Here is an 18,824-nt window from a genome sequence, read left to right as displayed (position 1 = left end):
CAGGAATGTTAAGAGAGCATCAGCAACAATGTCCATCTGTCCCTTGAAGGTCTCCCTCTGTTGCTGCTTTGATTGCAAGGGGCTCATGCTTGCCAGGTTTCATCTCTGCCACATTGGTTCAGCGGAGGCATGGTCAGATAAGCAATTCTATGGAGAGAACTGGCTCTCATTTAGGGGCTAGCATCAAATACCACATGTTTTTACTACTTTTTTCTTTTTTGAGAGAGCATGAGCAGGGGAGGGACAGAGAGAGAGAGGGGGACAGAGGATCTGAAGTGGGCTCTGCACTGACAAGCAGCAAGCCTGATGCAGGGCTCAAACTCATGAACTGTGAGACCATGCCCTGAGCTGCACTTGGATGCTTAATCAACTAAGCCACCTAGATGTCCCGAGAACACTGACTTTAAAAAAAAAAAAAAAAAAAAAAGAGGAGCGTTCTTCAGCAAATGGTGCTGGGAGAACTGGACAGCAACATGCAGAAAATGAACCTGGACCACTTTCTTATACCACACACAAAAACAAACTCAAAATGGATTGAAGACCTAAATGTAAGACAGGAAGCCATCAAAATCTTATAGGAGAAAGCAGGCAAAAACCTCTCTGACCTTGGCCGCTGCACTCAATGTCTCTGGAGGCAAGGGAAACAAAAGCAAAAACTAACTAGTAGGACCTCATCAAAATAAAAAGCTTCTGCACAGTGAGGGAAACAATCAGCAAAACTAAAAGGCTACCAACAGACTGGGAGAAGATATTTGCCAATGACACATCAGATAAAGAGTTAGTACCAAAAATCTATAAGGAACTTATCAAACTCAAAAGCCAAAAAACAAATAATCCAGTGAAGAAATGGGCAAAAGACATAAATTGATACTTCTCCAAAGAAGACATCCAGATGGCTAAGAGACACATGAAAAAATGCTCAACATCACTCATCATCAGGGAAATACAAATTAAAACCGCAATGAGATACCACCTCACACCTGTCAGAATGGCTAAAATAAACAACTCAGGCAACCACAGATGTTGGTGAGGATGCAGACAAAGAGGATCTCTTTTACACTGCTGGTGGGAATGCACAGTGGGGCAGCCATTCAGGAAAAGAGTATGGAGGTTCCTTAAGAAATTAAAAATAGAACTACCCTATGACCCTGCAACTGCACTACTATTTACCCAAGGGATACAGGTGTGTTATTTTGAAGGGGTACATGCACCCCAATGTTTATAGCAGCACTGACAATAGCCAAGGTATGGAAAGAGCCCAAATGTCCATCGATGGATGAATGGATAAAGAAGATGTGGTATACATACATACATACATACATACATACATACATACAATGGACTACTACTCAGCAATGAAAAAGAATGAAATCTTGCCACTTGCAACTATGTGGATGGAACTGGAGGGAATTATGCTAAGTGAAATTAGTCAGAAAAAGACAAACATCATATGACTTTACTCGTATGAGGAATTTAAGATACAAAACAGATGAACACAGGGAAGGGAAGCAAAAATAATAATAAAAACAGGGAGGGGGAAAACATAAGAGATACAATACAGAGAAAAAACGGGTTGGTTGGAGGGGTTGTGGGTGGGGGAATGGGTTAAATGGGTGAGGCATTAAGGAAGACACTTGTTGAGGATGAATCACTAGAATCTACTCCTGAAATCATTATTGTGCACATATGCTAACTAGTTTGGATGTAAATTAAAGAATAAATAAAAATAAAAATGGCAGCAAATCCAAGAAAATGAAAAACTGGGCCCATGCCTCTGAAAAATTAAAAAAAAAAAAAAAAGAAAGAAAGAAAAAGAAGAATGGAGAGAAGGCCAGGGAGGGAAAGCAAGGGAGAAAAAGTCATGGTTCACACTCAATTTATATCCCAAAGAAAAATGGCTTATTTATACCATTCCCCAAAGATTAGAGGATCTACTACTCCTAATAAAGGACAAAGAACACTAGTACAATCTAACAGGTATTCTCTCCTGGGCAGATGGTATATTTAAGAACAGAGCACTCTGGGGCACCTGGGTTGGCTCAGTCGAGTGCCCAATTCTTGATTTTGGCTCAGGTGATGATTCCAGGGTAGTGGGGTCGAGCCCTGTATCAGGCTTTGAGCTAGGAGCCTGCTTGAGATTCTCTCTCACTCTCTTTTCCTCTGCACAGTACTCCCCACCCCCCACCCCACCCCCCAAAAAACACAGCACTTTGTAACTTTTTAAGGGTAACATGTCAGAAATGGTATATGGGACAACCATGAAAGAAATTATTCCATTATTCATGACAAGTTTTTCAAAACGTTCTGCAGTCTGGAGAGCAGACTGGGTGAAGATAGCTTATTTTGATCCTGTTCTTGGGGAGGAGAATGAAGAGTGGACCCACACACAGCAAAAGAAGACTGTGAAAATGAAACCCACAGCAGATGATCCCGCTGTTTGGGGATGTAATTCTCTCAGTGACCTCTTGGGATTTTGGTTACTATTTTAAGGTTCTCCAGTGAAATGTTTCCCAGGAAAATTAGCTCCCAAGAAAAGAGCTAGGAGGCATTTTTTTTTTTTTTTAACTTGAACAAAGACAGAACGTACATACTGCTTTACAACTGTTGGCTATCAGGCTGGCAGTCTTCTTGAAGGTCTTTTCAAGGTAGTGTGCAAATCTCTCGTTCTCATTTTCTTTTGACCCTAGCTGAAGAAACTCACCTATAAAGAAAGAAAGGGGTCATCTGCAATACGGCTGGATTGCCTGGATAACTATACTGAGATTGAATAAAAAAGCAGTAGCGTCCGAATTAACCTACCACGCACCAAATCTTCAATAACTTGGGTTAAAATAGATATGACGGTTGTATTTCCAATCCGTGCTAGAGCTATAGATGCTGCAGAAAGAATTATATCGCCAGCAAGAACAGCCTAGAAAAGAAAAAAAAAAAACAACTCAGAGAAAAGGATTGGAGCAGCGGGGCCAGCAACAGAGCTGGCTCCTCAGGAGATAAATACAGAAAGGGAGGGAGGGGTCATCTTGGCAGTGAGTCTTCCCCTCCCTGTTCCTCGGCAGGGCTCTGTAATCAGCAGTTATGGATTCAGCACACTGTGGGAACGGGATCCGTTCCCAGAGATTACGCACAGTCTCTGTCTCCATTTCTGAGCAGAGGAAGTGGATGCCTGGGGACGAACAGTGTCAAAGTGTCTTGCTTCATCCCTGGGCCCCTCAGGCCGGCCGTGCTGGACACTCGCTCTTGGCTCACACCGTGCTCTTGTGCCCATATTACCTGCCGTGTCTTCTACTCAGAAAGTCCTTCCCCTTCTTCACCGAGCTCACTCCCCTGCACAGTTAGTTTAGGGACACTTCCAGGAAGTCCACTTAGATCCTTCAGTCTGAAGCTGCCTCTCTCCTGCGTGAGCACAGCACCCCTTGCATCTGCTCACTTTTCGTTGACTCCCAATTCCCTATTTACTAACTCCTTGAGGGCACGGGCTGGAATCATCCCAGCCAGCACTTAGCACACCCCAGCGCCTGGCACTTTTTTCAATGAAAACCAAACCAAGGAATCCTGGCTCCAAGTTCAATGCTCTTTGCGCTGTATTACACTGCCCCCGGTTCTCAGACAAAATTTTTTGTAGTGAGCCCTAGATGGTCAATATTTTTCCAATCTTCTTTGGACTGGGGGTAGATGCCCATACTGTATTTATAGCTTATTAAAAACTATATATAATAGAATTATAGGCAGTAATCAAACATACTCATTTGCATACTTAAAAATATGCCTGTTTTATGCTATAATTAGTTATAAATGGCAGATCTCATAGACATTTTAATTCATAGAATTTTCAACCTAACCACATTTTAAGTTTTTATTGTCTTTTCTCTAATACCTAAAATCAGTGATGTTCAGTATGTTACCTATTTATCATTTTAATGTTTTTTTAAAATTTATTTCTGAGAGACAGAAAGACAGCGTGAGCAGGGGGGGCCAGAGAGTCTATTTATCATTTTATATAACATACAAGTTATCTCAACATAAACATACATACACATTTACAGAATCATCGTATATATTATGATATATATGTGCACATACGTCTATCCTTCAGCCACCCTTACATCATTAGCAACTGGAGGGGTTGAATCTCTAGGCTTTTATATCTTTCCTCTCCTGGCCCCAGGGATCCCAGGGGCTAGAAGGTTCCAGCCTGTGAAAGTGAAGTCGCTAGACTGGGCCCTGGGGATCGCTGGTTGAGTGGTTAAAAGAAAGAAGGGCTGGGGCACCCGGGTGGCGTAGTTGGTTGGGCGTCCGACTTTCGCTCGGGTCATGATCTCGCGGTTCGTGGGTTCGGGCCCCGCATCGGGCTCTGTGCTGGCTGCCAGCTCAGGGCCTGGAGCCTGTTTCGGTCTGTGACTCCCTCTCTCTCTGACCCTCCCCTGCTCACGCTGTCTCTCTCTCTCTCCTAGAAATAAATAAAAAAACATTTAAAAAAAAAAAAAAAAAAAAAAAAAAGAAAGAAGGGCTGGAACCCAGGCCGGGTACTGAGGGCTCCTGGAGCAGGTGCTGTGTGAATGGATTTTTACTGGATACATAGTACTTGTGGCTGAGAGGCAGCAGTAAAGGGGAGGAGGCTGGAAGGCAGGGCTGCACAAGGGAGACCAGTCTCAGGCTGAAAGAGGCCCCTAATAGCAGAGACAATAACAGGGGGGACTAACGAGGCAAGGAGAAAGCCCAGATTTTTTTTTTTTAGTATTTGTTTCTTTTTGAGAGAAAGAGAGACTGAGTGTGAATGGGGGAGGGGCCCAGGGAAACACAGAATCTAAGGCAGCCTCCAGGCTCTGAGCTGTCAGCACAGAGCCCGATGTGAGGCTCGAACTCACGGACCATGAATATCACAGCCTGAGCTGAAGTTGGATGCTTAATCGACTGACCCACCCAGGCGGCCCCTGGATTTGTTCTCTTATCTAAGGCTTTAGGGACATGCCCTAAAAATGGATAGCTGACTCAGGGACATGACATAAAGGTACGCACAACCTCTCCAAAATGAAACTGCACTCCCCATTTTTTTTAACAATATTCTGATGTATGGAATTCTGCCCACAGGACACAAAACCTTTAATTTAAAAACTCTGAAATAAGAGATTTATAAATGAGATCACAGGACTCAACTACACAGCAAAGTCACATACATGAAAGCAAAACCAGCACATGAAAATAACAATTAATACATATTTCTTCTTTTTCATATGGGCAAAAAACAGGAGACAACCAGGTACTACAAATATGTGAGAGAAGGGAAGGTGAGCCAAGGGAAACCTCGTTCACACTAATGTTCTGTTTGTGGCCACAGGATGCGTGTGGGGTGATGGGTCGTCTGCCTCACACAAAAGGCCTGTACATCTTCATGTTCATTTGTGCAGCTTCATTCCCGTTCCTCACCCTGTGATTTAAATACCTTTAAGCGGAAGTCTCCATTTTATATACCCCTTCAAGAGATGCTGATAAAATACTATGCAGATAGGCTTTAAAATATACATGTATGAATCAAACTCAATTATACAGCCTCTAAAAAAGGTAGAATTTTCAGTGTGTGTATATATCATTATACATACCTGTATTTTAAAAAAGTATAACACACACACACACATATGTTTTAGCTTTATTTACTTGTCATGACACTCTTACAAACGGCAGTCAATAGATAGTTAAAGAATCAAACTGATACTGGGTAATCTGAGCCCAGAAGTAAATTATGATTCCTCATGAAATATGCTTTTTGGATAACAACAAAAATCCCTTTCTCTATAACCAAAAGGAATTCTATGTAAAACTGTGAATAACCAGAAATATGAAGTTCAGTTTTCCATGGTTTTCTCTATTAGCAAACATCTGTACACGGGCAAGACCTGAGTTCTATTTTAAAATTTGGAAGGCCTCATTTGAGGAAGCATCCTTTACTTTTTAATGAGACAAATCTAAAAGAATAAATGCAATCAAAGAGCACGTGGTTGAGTAAGAAGACTGAAAGAAAACAAAAACACTGTACCTTCTTTTCACCCCAGATCTTATTAACCGTGTGTTTTCCTCTCCGAGAACTTGCGTTGTCGATGACATCATCGTGTACCAGACTAGCGGTGTGGATCATTTCTGCAATTAAGGCTATGGAGCGCTGGCCTGCTTGCACGTCTCTAGTTAACAGAAAGCAATGCTTTTTAACAGAGACGCCGCCTATAACCTTCTCAGCAAGCATCTTGTGAAAACTGGACATCCGATCTAGGATAAAGAATTTTATTTCTCTAAGAGAAACTGTATAAATACTTGGGCTTCCCTACAGAGCCATTTCTACCATTTGGAGAATATTTTAAAAATGTGTGAGCTACCCTGCTGAGGCTATATTTTATAGACAGCACATTCAGAAGGAGAATTTGTATGATTAACAGCAATAAAGTTTAAACGTCTCAGAAGTCTGGCCATCAGGCTGAAGAATCACCTGTATGTCCCAGAATTGTGGTCTTGGGCATCTTGGGCAGTTGGTCAGTTGTGATTAGGCTACAAGTATATTTCTGTGGGAGGAGTGGGGAAACGGGTTAAGAAGCACTTTGAAAAAGTATTCTAAAGAACCCACAATCAATATATTTAAAGCTTTTAAGACCATCTTAAATGAAATGTTTAGGAAGAAGACCTCAAGCACCCAAATAGAACTTTTGTCACAACGGTCTTCTAATTCATATTTCACCTTGGCATTAGAAATGGAAACTTTTCGGGGCGCCTGGGTGGCTTAGTCGGTTGAGCGTCCGACTTTCGCTTAGGTCATGATCTCTTGGTTTGTGGGTTCGAGCCCCGCGTCGGGCTCTGTGCTGACTGCCAGCTCAGAGCCTGGAGCCTGTTTCAGTCTGTGACTCCCTCTCTCTCTGACCCTCCCCTGCTCACTCTGTCTCTCTCTCTCTCTCTCTCCTAGAAATAAAAGAAAAAAAAAAAAAAAAAGAAATGGAAACTTTTCTTTCTCATCTCTAACACAATATACAGGATAAGCACTCTCAAGAGGATACATGGCGGGTGGGCATGGGGTGAGGCATCTGGTGGCTCAGTTGGCTAAGTGTCTGACTTCAGCTCAGGTCATGATCTCGCAGTTTGTGAGTTCGAGCCCTGCGTCGGGTTCTGTGCTGATAGCTCAGAGCCTGGAACCTGCTTCAGATTCTGTGTCTCCCTCTATCTCTCTGCCCCTCCACTGCTTGCACTCTGTCTCTCTCTTTCAAAAAATAAACAGTAAAAAAAAAAAAAAAAAGATACATGGGTATGAGTTCAAAAGGAATGTGCCCCTTTTTAATCATTATCATTATCAACATCACCAACTATGGGAATTTTTAAAAGCTGAATTTTGAAATAATCAAATTGGGGAAATAACCAACTGAATTTTTCTGAAACTGAAAACATATGCCTGACTTAAACGCATCTAACGAAATGTTTCACTTATTCCAACAGCTTCTTATTTTTCAAAATATCATCACACTATCTCTTCCAGGGAGAAAAGAGAGAAGGATGTTGAAATAGAACTTTTTCTTAAAAAAAAAAAAAATCTAGTCTGAACATCTGCAAAAGATTGTGCCCATTCTAGTGCCTCACATCTAGCAGAAAGTGATGGAAAATGAAGCGCAAGTACACTAAAGATGCTGGTATTTAACTACAGTCAGTCTGAAGAATACCTTCTGATCTCCCTTTAAATATTTTTTTAAAATAGGGTGTTTTGCCGCCAACTCTTAGCTAAGATTTCAGAATTAAACCTCAGACCCTTCCAACTGCTTTTAGCCCAGAAATCGATTGCTAAGTGCAGCTCATTATTTATTAACCTGCCATAATCACAACAGTTCTAAAAACTTCCAGATCACACCACGGTCTTCCAAGGTGGGAGAAGTAAAGCAACACAGGGTGTGGACTGGTTCTAACAACACGACAGTAAAGGAGAAAACAAGGTTCCAATGGCTTCTAAGAGCTTGTTGTGAAGCCCTCGATGAGACACTGCTCACTGGCCCTACAGTAGGAGGCTTGGACCTTAAGTATCTTTCAGGTGAACCTACCCGACCCTATCTTACTTGAGTTCAAATGTACAGGAAAAGAGGTAGACGTTTACAGCTGTTTCACATAAAGGTCATCTTTCAGAATATTTTCACAATGGCATTTTGGTCTAATACACACTTCCTACTGGTTAGTAGCAGGACTTCCCTTGAAAAACAACTGTGCGGGCCTCTAATCCTTCTTAACACTCTCTTAAGTGGACCCCGCCTCCATCATCACAAACTGTCAGCAGATGGGTCCCTGCTGGGAGCTGCGGTGAAACGGCAGCGCTCACTGACACGCTGCAGGTTTTGTAATTTCAAGATATTAAAACAAAGAAAGATTTCTTAAAATATTTTGAAATCTCAACAACTACATGTATACAGAAAGGCCATTTTACGTGGCTAAAGTACTGACTGCAATCAGGATTCTTGTTTAGAACGTTAGCTGGCATTGTGACAAAGACCCTATGCAGAATAAACATCATTTCAGATGCTTCTTAAAAAAATGTTTATTTTTGAGAGAGCGAGCAAGCAGGGGAGGGGGAGAGAGAGGGAGACAGAGAACCCCAAGCAGGCTCTACACTGTGAGTTCAGGGCCTGACGCAGCCCTCGAACTCATGAACCGTGAGATCATAACCTGAGCTGAAATCAAGAGTCGGACGCTTAACCAACAGCCATCCAGGTGCCCCTCAGATGCTTTCTGATTGTATCTGATGTCCTTTTTCTTACACAACTAAGTTTTAATGTGTGCCGGCTTCTATCTGGAAAACACTGCCACTGCTTTTCCATAGCGCAGCATAATGGCTGGAACCAAAATTTACAGATTACAGAAAACTCTCACGCTATCTTTAAGACGAAAGCTCCAAAGTGCCAAACTGAGTCATGCCTTCAAAGAGCTGGGCACCATTTCCACTTCCTACTGTGAAACAGCTGACACACTTTCCTGGCTTCTGGGAGAGGTGCTAAGAAAAGCCAGACGGGCAAGACAGCCTGAGAAAAGGAGCCCCTTGGTTTGAGAGTTGGCTGTGTCCCCTGTACTTCACACGTGGAGGAGTATGTGATGATTCAGCGAGCCCGTTGGGATATTTGTTTTTTTCCCCTTCATTAGATTTAAAGCAACATTTTTCATAATGGAGTAGTTCAAGTACAGACAAAAATAGATGCAGTAATAAAATGGTCTGCCCCACCCTCATGTACCCTTGCCTCAGCTTACATGTGACTTAAATAAAACGGTTTTTTCCTATTCACACTAATACATACTGTCAAGTCTTAAAACAAATTACAAGTAAACCCCCAGTGTGGGAAAATGTCTCTCAACAGAAATTCAAACCTTGTCAATTGATTACTTTGGTTTGGAATGAACGAGGGTAGCAAATTTAAATAGTGAATGGGGTTTTACTTTAAAAGCAGGTACACAGAAGCTTCTAGTCCCAAATCTACAGAAGTTGTATAAAAAACAGAACTCTCAAGTGGTATTTATACAGAAGGCTCTATTTCTATTACAAAATGTTCTTTTTGTCTAACAATTCTAAAAATAAGTGTTTCTCTTTGCTTGTTAGAACTCTGACAAACTTAGTGTTTCTTAAATATGTAATACTTGTCCACCATGTCGGAATCCATTCTCCTGAAAATACAGACTGAGGGATCAGAATCTGACGATGGGCCCAGGAATCTGCACTTGTAAAAAGCACATCAGGAGATTCTGATGCGCAAAGTTTGAAAAAATGCCGTTCTATCAGGTATTCATTTGATTTGCCATAAGCCACAAATGGAAGCTTTCCTAGAGAAGGGATTTTTGTTTCTTGTACAAACTCAGCCTTTGCTGATCTACTGCTGCACTGCCTCCAAATCAGGGCAAATGAAACAAGAGGCCACTGCCTTAAACATGACCTGAAACCTGGATGGAGGGGGGCAGTGCAAAAGTCTTAGGATAATGACTCCCCAAGCCACTTCAGAGAGCAGAATGGCTCACCTGCTTGCGTGCAAAATCACGGACGATGACCTCTCTTCCCTCTCATACTCTGCATCATTATGAATTTGGAGGGACATGACTGGATACTTTTTCAGTTTGGTACTGGAGAAACTTGCTACTTAAAATGCAATTAGAGTCCTTTGCTATCAAATTCTTCGGGATATAAACTGCATTTCCTAGTTGTTACCTGATGAAAACACACACATATTCAAGTTTTCAGTATGTGTAACAAGATATCCATAGAGGCTCAGATACGATTTTCTCTTTCTGTCACTGAACAGACTTGCTACAGGCTGGGATCCTTTGCCTATGAAGACTGTGGGACGTGTCCTGCTCTACCTCTGGTCTGCTTGTGTCAGAACTGGTGGACGTAGAAGAGGCACCTCCAGAATGAGAAAGAAGCCCCTTTGGGCCCCTCCCTGCACTTACGTGACACGATGTAATGATAGGGCCTGTGTTATTTTCCTGTGGCTGCTGTGACACATTACCACAAACTTGGGTGGGTTTTTATTTATTTATTTTGAGAGAGAGCGAGCACGCACGCACGGAAGGGGCAGAGAGAGAGAGAGAGAGAGAAAGAGAGAGAGAGAGAGAGAGAGAGAGAGAGAGAGAGAGATAGGTAGAATCCCAAAAAGGCTCAGCACTGCCAGCACAGAGACTGATGTGGGGCCCAAACTCACGAACCCTGAGATCATGACCTGAGCTGAAACGAAGAGTCAGACACTTAACCAGCTGAGCCATCCAGGTGCCCCAAACTTGGTGGGTTAAATCAATAGAAACTGTCTCACAGTTTTGGAGGCCTGAACACAGTTCCATGGAGCACCCCTCTACCCCCTCCAGCCACAGGCAGCTATCTGCAGGCTTGGGCTTATGGCACTGGAATTTCAATCTTCAAAGTAGGTATCTTCAAAATCTCTCTGCTCCACCTTCACACTGCCCTCTCTTCTGTGTGCATCAACCTCCCTCTGCTTTCCTCTTACAGGGAGACATATGACTACACGTAAGGCTCATCATATAATCCTGGATAATCTCCTCATTTCAAGATTCTTAACTAATTGCTTCTGCAAAGATCCTTTCTTGCTACATGACATAACACAGGCTCCAAGGATGAGGAGGTGCATACCTTCGGTGCGGCCATTTTTCAGCCGGATGGGTTTTTTTATTAAAAAATTTTTTAAATCTTTACTTTTGAGAGACAGAGAGACAGAGCTCGAGTAGGGGAGAGGCAGAGAGAGAGAGGGAGACACAGAATCCAAAGTAAGCTCCAGGCTCTGAGGTGTCAGCACAGAGCCCATGGTGGGGCTCGAACCCACAAACTGTGAGATCATGACCTGAGCCGAAGTCAAAAGCTTAACCAATTAGGCCACCCAGGTGCCTTAATGGTTTCTTACCTTCACTAGCCTCTTTTGTTGGTGCTCAAACATTTCCTTGTCAGGGATCCAATTCTTCAAATTACCTGCTGTCACTGAACCTGTCTAAAATCTCCTTTTGTCCTCATTACTGATAGTACACGGAAGTGTCTCATCTTCCACTGCGGCAGTCAGGTAGAATGAGTGGGCCCACAGGGTTCCTGACCATCTCTCACTGTCTGCTTTTCATGCTTGGGTGTCATCTTTCTGTTCCCTGGCCTCTGTAATCTTGTTCCCTTTTCCTGTATTCCTTACAAGCATGTTGAGGACGCTACTGGCATGAACACCAAAGGCGCCTTTCATCTAAAGAACCGCAGAGTTCAGGAGGGATGCCGGAATTAACAGGTCACTGTCCTTGGTCACTGGCTATCCACCATCTGGCTATCCACCATCATAAACCCAAGCAAGCACACCAGGCTCAGTGGAGTCTGTTTCTCTTGGTCGAAAACACAATTTTAGGCTTGATCATGAGTCCGGAACTCAGGAGACATCAAGAGAAAAGAACTGACATCCAAGAGCAGCAGCTCCTGGTATTTACCTCCAGAGAGAACAGACGCCTGCAAAGTGCATCACAAATGATGCAGGGTTCATGTTGCTTATTTTCTTGCCACCAAAGAAGTACTGCAGAGGTTTCGGGATCTTTGAAGGCATGGCGAGCAGCCTACCAGGATGATGTCTTAGACTGGTAACTTATCCAGGCTGGCTTTGCACAGGGCTTCCCCCACAGATTCTGGGCACTACAGAATTAACACGGCATTTGTTTTTTGTTTTTTCAGACTGGGCACAGCGAATCCAAGCATAGCTGATTCCTTTAGTGATGAAATCATCCTGGTGTGGTGGGTGCCAGAAGAGGGTGTGTATGTGTTTAAAAGCCCTAGAGGCCTCTTGCTCTAATGTTCCCCTTACGCTTGAGCTTGACCTCAACAGTGAAATGGATGACTGTCTGGTTATCAAAATCTCCTCCACCTTAGTAGGTATCCTTTATTATAAACTCTACTTTAAGATCCTTTTTTTTTTTTCTTTCTTCTTTTTTAATTCTAGAGAGTGCACAAGCGGGCGAGAGAGAGAATCTTAAGCAGGCCTCATGTTCAGCTGATGTAGGGCTCAATCTCACGACCCTAGGATCATGATCTGAGCTGAAAGCAAGAGTTAGATCCTCAACTGAGCCACCTAGCCGCCCCTTAAGATTTTTTTTTTTTTTTTTTAATTTCTGTAATGGGGCGCCTGGGTGCTTCAGTTGATTGAGCGTCTGACTTTGGCTCAGGCCATGATCTCATGGTTCGTGAGCTGAAGCCCCACACTGGGCTCACTGCTGTCAGCACAGAGCCCACTTTGGATTCTCTGTCCCCTTCTCTCTCTGTCCCTTCCCTGCTTGCATGTGCGTGTGTGCAGTCTCTCCCTCAATAATAAACATTTAAAAATTCTGTTTTTTTTTTTATTAATTTTTGTTAACAGTTCATTTTATAACTGAACATATTCAACACTCCTGAGCACCTCATGGGCTGTTGCTTCCATGCATTTATCTTTTTAAAGCACTATTTATAAATGTCAAAAATTCCCTACCATATATAGTTGAAAGCTGGCTATATGACACACAATATGGCCACAAACCTTTAAACAGTTGGTTTTTTTTTCAAGCTGAAGAAACACTGTTTTGTAAAGACTAAATTGAACCCCGATTCAGAATCTGAACAACCAGTAAGTACAACTACAAACTTTTCACAATATGATGCCACAACTTACAGTTATCTCCATAAGCCAACAGATGTCTACATGCTAATCAGTATCTTTAAAACCGTTATTAAAAATGAAAGCAAACTGGGTGCCTGGGTGATTCAGTTGTTTGAGTGCATGACTCAAGATTTAAACTCAGGTCATGAGGAATCATGGGATCAAGCCCAGTGTCGGGCCCCGTGCTGAGCATGGGCACTCTTTGAGATTCTGTCGTCCCAGGCTCCTCTCCCCTGCTCGCATATGTATATCCTCAGTTTCTTGGGACTGGGAGTCTTGTGTGATTTTCTCTTCATTTTCCTCAGCACAGATTCTCTGGAATCCTTCACTGTAGTTGTTTTATAACCAGGGACATCAAAGCCCTCTATTCCTTGCATTGAATTTTCTACTTTGGCTTTTGTAGCCATTTTTCCCTTTATCTTCACAAAGCCAATTCTCACCAAGGGCTCAACATCTGCTGCAATGAGGTGGAAGGGGAGGTCTCACTTCATTGCATGAAGTTCACTTCCAACAGTCAGCTAAGGAAATCTCAGGATCTTCTTCAAATGAATCTGTATCACTCTCACCTGCCTGATGCAGTTACTCGATATACCTCATCATCTTCATCTGATAGTTCTTATCCATCCTCATTAGGACTATCATCTTTAAAGACTCAACTATAAATGCTACACGAGATTGATCTGAAACTGAATCTTGATCCAACTGGTCACCTCAATGTTCACTTACACCAGCATCAAGATCCGGGTTTGAAGTCCCCATTCATTCACTGATACTGCTTCTTTCACAGCGTATTTTCCTTACTGCACACACAGCAAGGCCTTCATTGAACGAAAGGAAACTATCAGATCTCTGGCACTTTGTCGTTTACCAGGTAATTCATCTGAATGTTCCCTGGTTCACTAACTGCTCTCCTTCTAGATGAGATACGTGGTCTGGAAGCCAAATCTGAAGATGAAGGTTTCTCTTCCTGTAGCACTTGCATAGGGCCCTTTTGGTCACTCGCACCTTCAGGGTGACCCGTTTTCACTCATAGATGTGCCCAAATCTGACAGTTCATGCTGACTGACCAGTACACCAGGTTTCTGCAGATCCCTGTATGTATTTTCCTGTGCTCTGTCACAGAGAAACCTGGCCTCCAAACAAAAGTCCAGGAAGAGCACTGGAACAATACACAATATGCTGTTGCTTCTCATCATGTAATCATTTAGTTCTACTGGTCAAGATAAAATAGAACTTCTATTCCAGAACCATCAGTATACTGTATCATATAGCTCTAGTGCAGAAGTCCTGAGCCATAGATCTGTGGATGCCCAAGGGGCCATCTTTCACTGTCTAAGTGTCGTTTTGTGCACTGACAGACTTCGACAACTTTAAAAGCTATGCCTTTGGTCTAACCAGGGTTTCTCATTCTGCAGCTGGAATCTGTGAGGTGCTTCCAGCACCACTGGTAGACACAGACACATCAGTACTGCATCTGCCTGGTTCAGTGTGGAACAAGGGCTCTATGTTGGTGACCAAAGGTATCTGTCTCTAACTGCCAGAGAATACAGCTGCTCCTCACCAATTCGGGTTTTACATGCCTGCAGCAGGGAGAGCAGGGACCCTCGAGGCTCCCCAGTGCCCTTCACTGGGTGCACTGAAGATGGACATCCTGGGCCTTGGTGATCATTATACTCATGAGGCCCAGGCCACCAGGATGCCAGAATGCACTAGGTCTGGAGAAGGAGGCTCTGGGCGGTGAAAGTGGCAGGGCCTTAGTCACAGGGTTTAGGGGTGTCCCTCAGGCTTGGGCTCTTGCTCCATCTCCCTTCCAGCCACACAGGGCCTTGCAGGCCACAGAAGGAGCCCAGCTGGGTGCCTGTTGTCCTCAAGGTCCATTTCGGTAATGAATAGGATACATCAAAAGGGCCATCTCCTAGGTTAAAGTTGGCACCAAATTTCCTGCCTATCCCACAAACAGCTATGGAGGTAGCTGGCTCAGTGATTGGGAACACACAGAAACCAGGAATGGCTCCCAAATCATTGGCCTGATTTTAGGAATCATTTAAGTGAGATGGTGCTATAATGACTGTTTTGTATTTTTCCCAGGGTATGTTTTTGGAATTTCCCATGTCTCTATTAGAATCATAAAAGTCACCTCCTCCAAATTACTCGATATACCTCATCATCTTCACTTGATAGTTGAATGTAAGGTTTTTAATCACACTTGGACCCTTGACATAGTAACTAATGTGAAATGGCTCTTATAATCTGTACCAGCTAATCGCATGTCTGCCTTTGTAAAATGGACCAGTGGGATTCAGTGCCACCTGACGATCTGCACAATTAAGACAGATATATACATGCCTAATACAACGTGAGCAGTCCCGTCACCCCGATCACTGGCAGTGATAGCCACTTCCAGTGCCGAAAGATTTCCTCCCAGGAATGGATGGTGCCAAGATCGATGACAGGAGCAGGTCCCTTCAAAGAGGCTGAGGAGCAGGGGGTTTGGATTGTCTGAGAAAGATGAGATGCCACAGCTGTGCTGTAATCAGTGGGTGGGGTGATTTTACAGAAACCTACTTACTATACAGCTCACTTTTGATATAGTTTCTTTGAAAAGGTAAGTCCTGACCTACAGTTAGTTTGCTGAACTCTGTGGCAGGTAGGGTTCTCTGGGAAGCCGACTCTGAAGTATAAAGTACAGGATGCCTATCTGTGCAGGAGTGCCTTCGGGATCAACAGCTGTGAGGAGGAGAGGAGGAAGCAGGCCTGGGTAGAGTGAGACATTTCTGCAACATGGGCCCATCCACTGCGTGCTCTGGAGCCAGAATGGCCCCTCACCTCCCTCTTAGTCCCTTAATGTGGGCTGGCTTGAGAAGTTCATGGCCGCCAGCAAGAGGATTTTCTGCAGCTTACACTTGAAGAGGCTGAGGACTGAATGTTCTCGGTCAAGGAGACCTGGTCAGCACTGAGCCCTTCACTGAAGAGTTCTTCAATAAGAAGCATCTAGGAGGTGCATTTCAAACCCACTCCAGCTGTTCTCTGGACCTTTCAAGTCTGAGTCATCTGTTGTGTGCACTCCTACTTTACCAGCCCAGGTACTATGGTTATTAGGATATAGGCAGGAAATGTAAAGATTGAGACTTAAGCTCTTCAGGACCATATTGCCTTTTAAGAATATAAGCTTAAGATACCCCTCCCCAGAAAAATGCAAATACACAAAAAATTTTGCATATAATTCTAAGGGACGCACAGACCTCCATAACTCCCATGGACCTCAGGTTAAGAAGTCCCAGTAATCTAGCAAGGAATATTTAATGGACAACTAAAAAGTTTAATAAAGGAAAGAGAAAAAAATCAGTAAAAGTAGTTTTCCCCCTTGGTTTTTTAAATGTTTATTTATTTGGAGAGAAAGAGAGAGTGTACATGTGAGCAGGGAAGGGGCAGAGAGCAAGAGAATCCTAAGCAGGTTTTTGCACTGTCAATACAGAGCCTGATTCAGGGTTTGATCCAATGAACCATGTGATTAGGACTTGAACAAAAATCAAGAGCTGGAGGCTAAACCGACTGAGCCCCCCAGGCGCCCCTCCCCCTTGCTATTTCTTAGGTATGTGTTCTATTCGGTTTTTTAAAACCCTCACCAGGATTATGATTTACCTACATATTACACATTTCACAAGCAAGAAGATACTGTCTGATAAGCCGCAGGAAAGCCATTAAACTTTGATTGTCAAACACTAAAGTAAGGATCTCTCAATTCTCCCATCACCGGCAAGCAGATGAAGTACTGGAATGGGTTCTGGTGCTACCAGGGACGCCTCTGGTAGCACTATCTACAAACAAGCCCTGAATCTACAGCTACCTTTGGTCAATGCTGTTTTAGATCTTTCTCGGCAAGCAGAACCAGAAATGGCCCACGTCTTCAGAAGCTCCCTGCCTCCCAATCTGCTTGCTTTAAGAGTCACAGAAGTAACAGCTGGACATTTAGCTAATTACGAGCCTGATTCAAAAGGGCTTTCAGGAAGCACGTATTCTCAAATCAAAACCACACTGAGATACCACCTCACGCCAGTCAAGAGTGGCTAAAATGAGCAAATTAGAGAACTCTAGATGCTGGCGAGGATGTGGAGAAACGGGCATCCTCCTACACTGTTGGTGGGAATGGAAACTGGTACAGCCCCTCTGGAAAACAGTGTGGAGGTTCCTCAAAAAATTAACATTAGATCTCCCCTATGACCCAGCAATAGCACTGCTAGGAATTTTCTCAAGGGATACAGTATTGCTGATGCATAGGTGCACATGTACCCCAATGTTCATAGCAGCACTCTCTACAATAGCTAAAACATGGAAAGAGCCTAAGTGTCCATCAACGGACCAATGGATCAAGAAGATGTGGTTTATCTATACGATGGAATATTACATGGCAATGAGAAACAATGAAATCTGGCCATGTGTAGCAACATGGATGGACGTGGAGGGTGTTATGTTGAGTGAAATAAGTCAGGCAGAGAAGGACAGATACTGTATGTTTGCACGTATAGGGGGATTAGGAGGAACTTAACAGAGGACCATGGGGGAGAAGAAGGGGGGAAATGGTGGGGGAAAGGGAGTGAGGCAGACCATGAGAGACTCTTGAATGCTGAGAACAAACTGAGGACTGATGGGTGTGGGGGAGAGGCGGGGGATGGGCATGGAGGAGGGCACTTGTGGGGATAAGCACTGGGTGTTATATGGAAACCAACTTGATAATAAACTATTTGTAAAAAAAAATAAAATTTTTTTAAAATAATAAAATAAATAAATCTTCTAAAATCTAACTAAAAAAAAAAAGGAAGCACATATTCTCAAGACGCTGGGTACTGTGGGATACCATGCCACTCAAATGCATGCCACCACTGGAACTCCCACCCCAATGCCAGACACTGTCTGTGCGCTGTGTCTTTGGTGAGCCCTGGTGCATCATTTATGGGAGAATAAGGCCACAGCTAAAATACCCCAGGGAGGACAGTGCTGAATTTACTTTTTACTTTATTTAAGTCAACACTATCCATAACACGGGGCTCGAACTCACATTCCTGAAATCAAGAGTCACCTGCTCTACCAACCAAGACAGCCAGGCGCCCCTCGAACTTAGTTCTTAAACTAGCAATGCCTTTGTTGTGTTATACCCTCCATGTCTTCTGTTAACTAATGGCTTTAGTTTCAGTAAAGCAAACTGAAAAAATCTGCAACCATGGGGAGAGCTGGAGAGGATTCAGAGTGATACAGAATGTTTGCCTTCCCAGGTCATCTCTGAGGGTAACAGACTGTGTTATGCATTAATCTGAGAAAAATACAAACACACACTCTCTCTAGTCCAGTGGTTCTCGGCCAGGGATGATTTTGGTCCCCCGGGGATATTTGGCAATGTCTGGAGACATTTTTGGTGCTCATCAACTTGGCGGGTCGTGCGACTGGCATCTTGTGGGTGGAGGCTAGGGATGCTGCTAAACATCTATAATACACATGACAGCCCCCACACAAAGAGTTATCTGGCCCAAAATGTCAGTCGTGTCACAGCTGAGAAGCCCTGCTCTAGGCTGCGTGAGTTGTATTCAAATTTGGTCCATTTCTGCGGCTCTGCCTTCCAGGTGAAGTGGAAGTGGCCGCGAGGACGGTGAGAGGCCCGCTGCCAGATCTCTGTTCACA

General features: G+C 43.5%; 1 protein-coding gene and 1 pseudogene across 3 annotated transcripts in view; both read right to left on the bottom strand.

Moving 5' to 3' along the window:
• The window catches only part of PDSS1 (decaprenyl diphosphate synthase subunit 1), a 47,343-nt gene that overhangs the window by 18,244 nt on the left and 10,275 nt on the right, over positions 1 to 18,824 (bottom strand). For all 3 annotated transcript variants that reach the window (XM_039220519.1, XM_039220521.1, XM_039220520.1), the window contains exons 5-7: positions 6,032 to 6,173; positions 2,800 to 2,911; positions 2,592 to 2,701 (exon numbers count right to left, since the gene is read on the bottom strand). In XM_039220519.1, coding sequence (XP_039076450.1) covers positions 2,592 to 2,701; positions 2,800 to 2,911; positions 6,032 to 6,173 — 364 coding nt within the window. The remainder of the gene's footprint in view (positions 1 to 2,591; positions 2,702 to 2,799; positions 2,912 to 6,031; positions 6,174 to 18,824) is intronic.
• LOC120222624 lies at positions 13,305 to 18,630 on the bottom strand (annotated as a pseudogene).

This window comes from Hyaena hyaena, unplaced genomic scaffold (assembly GCF_003009895.1).
Source record: "Hyaena hyaena isolate Hyena2069 unplaced genomic scaffold, ASM300989v1 scaffold_896, whole genome shotgun sequence".
Classification (NCBI taxonomy): domain Eukaryota; kingdom Metazoa; phylum Chordata; class Mammalia; order Carnivora; family Hyaenidae; genus Hyaena; species Hyaena hyaena.
Note: the sequence above shows the minus strand (reverse complement) of the source record. Positions and strands in the feature narration are given on the sequence as shown.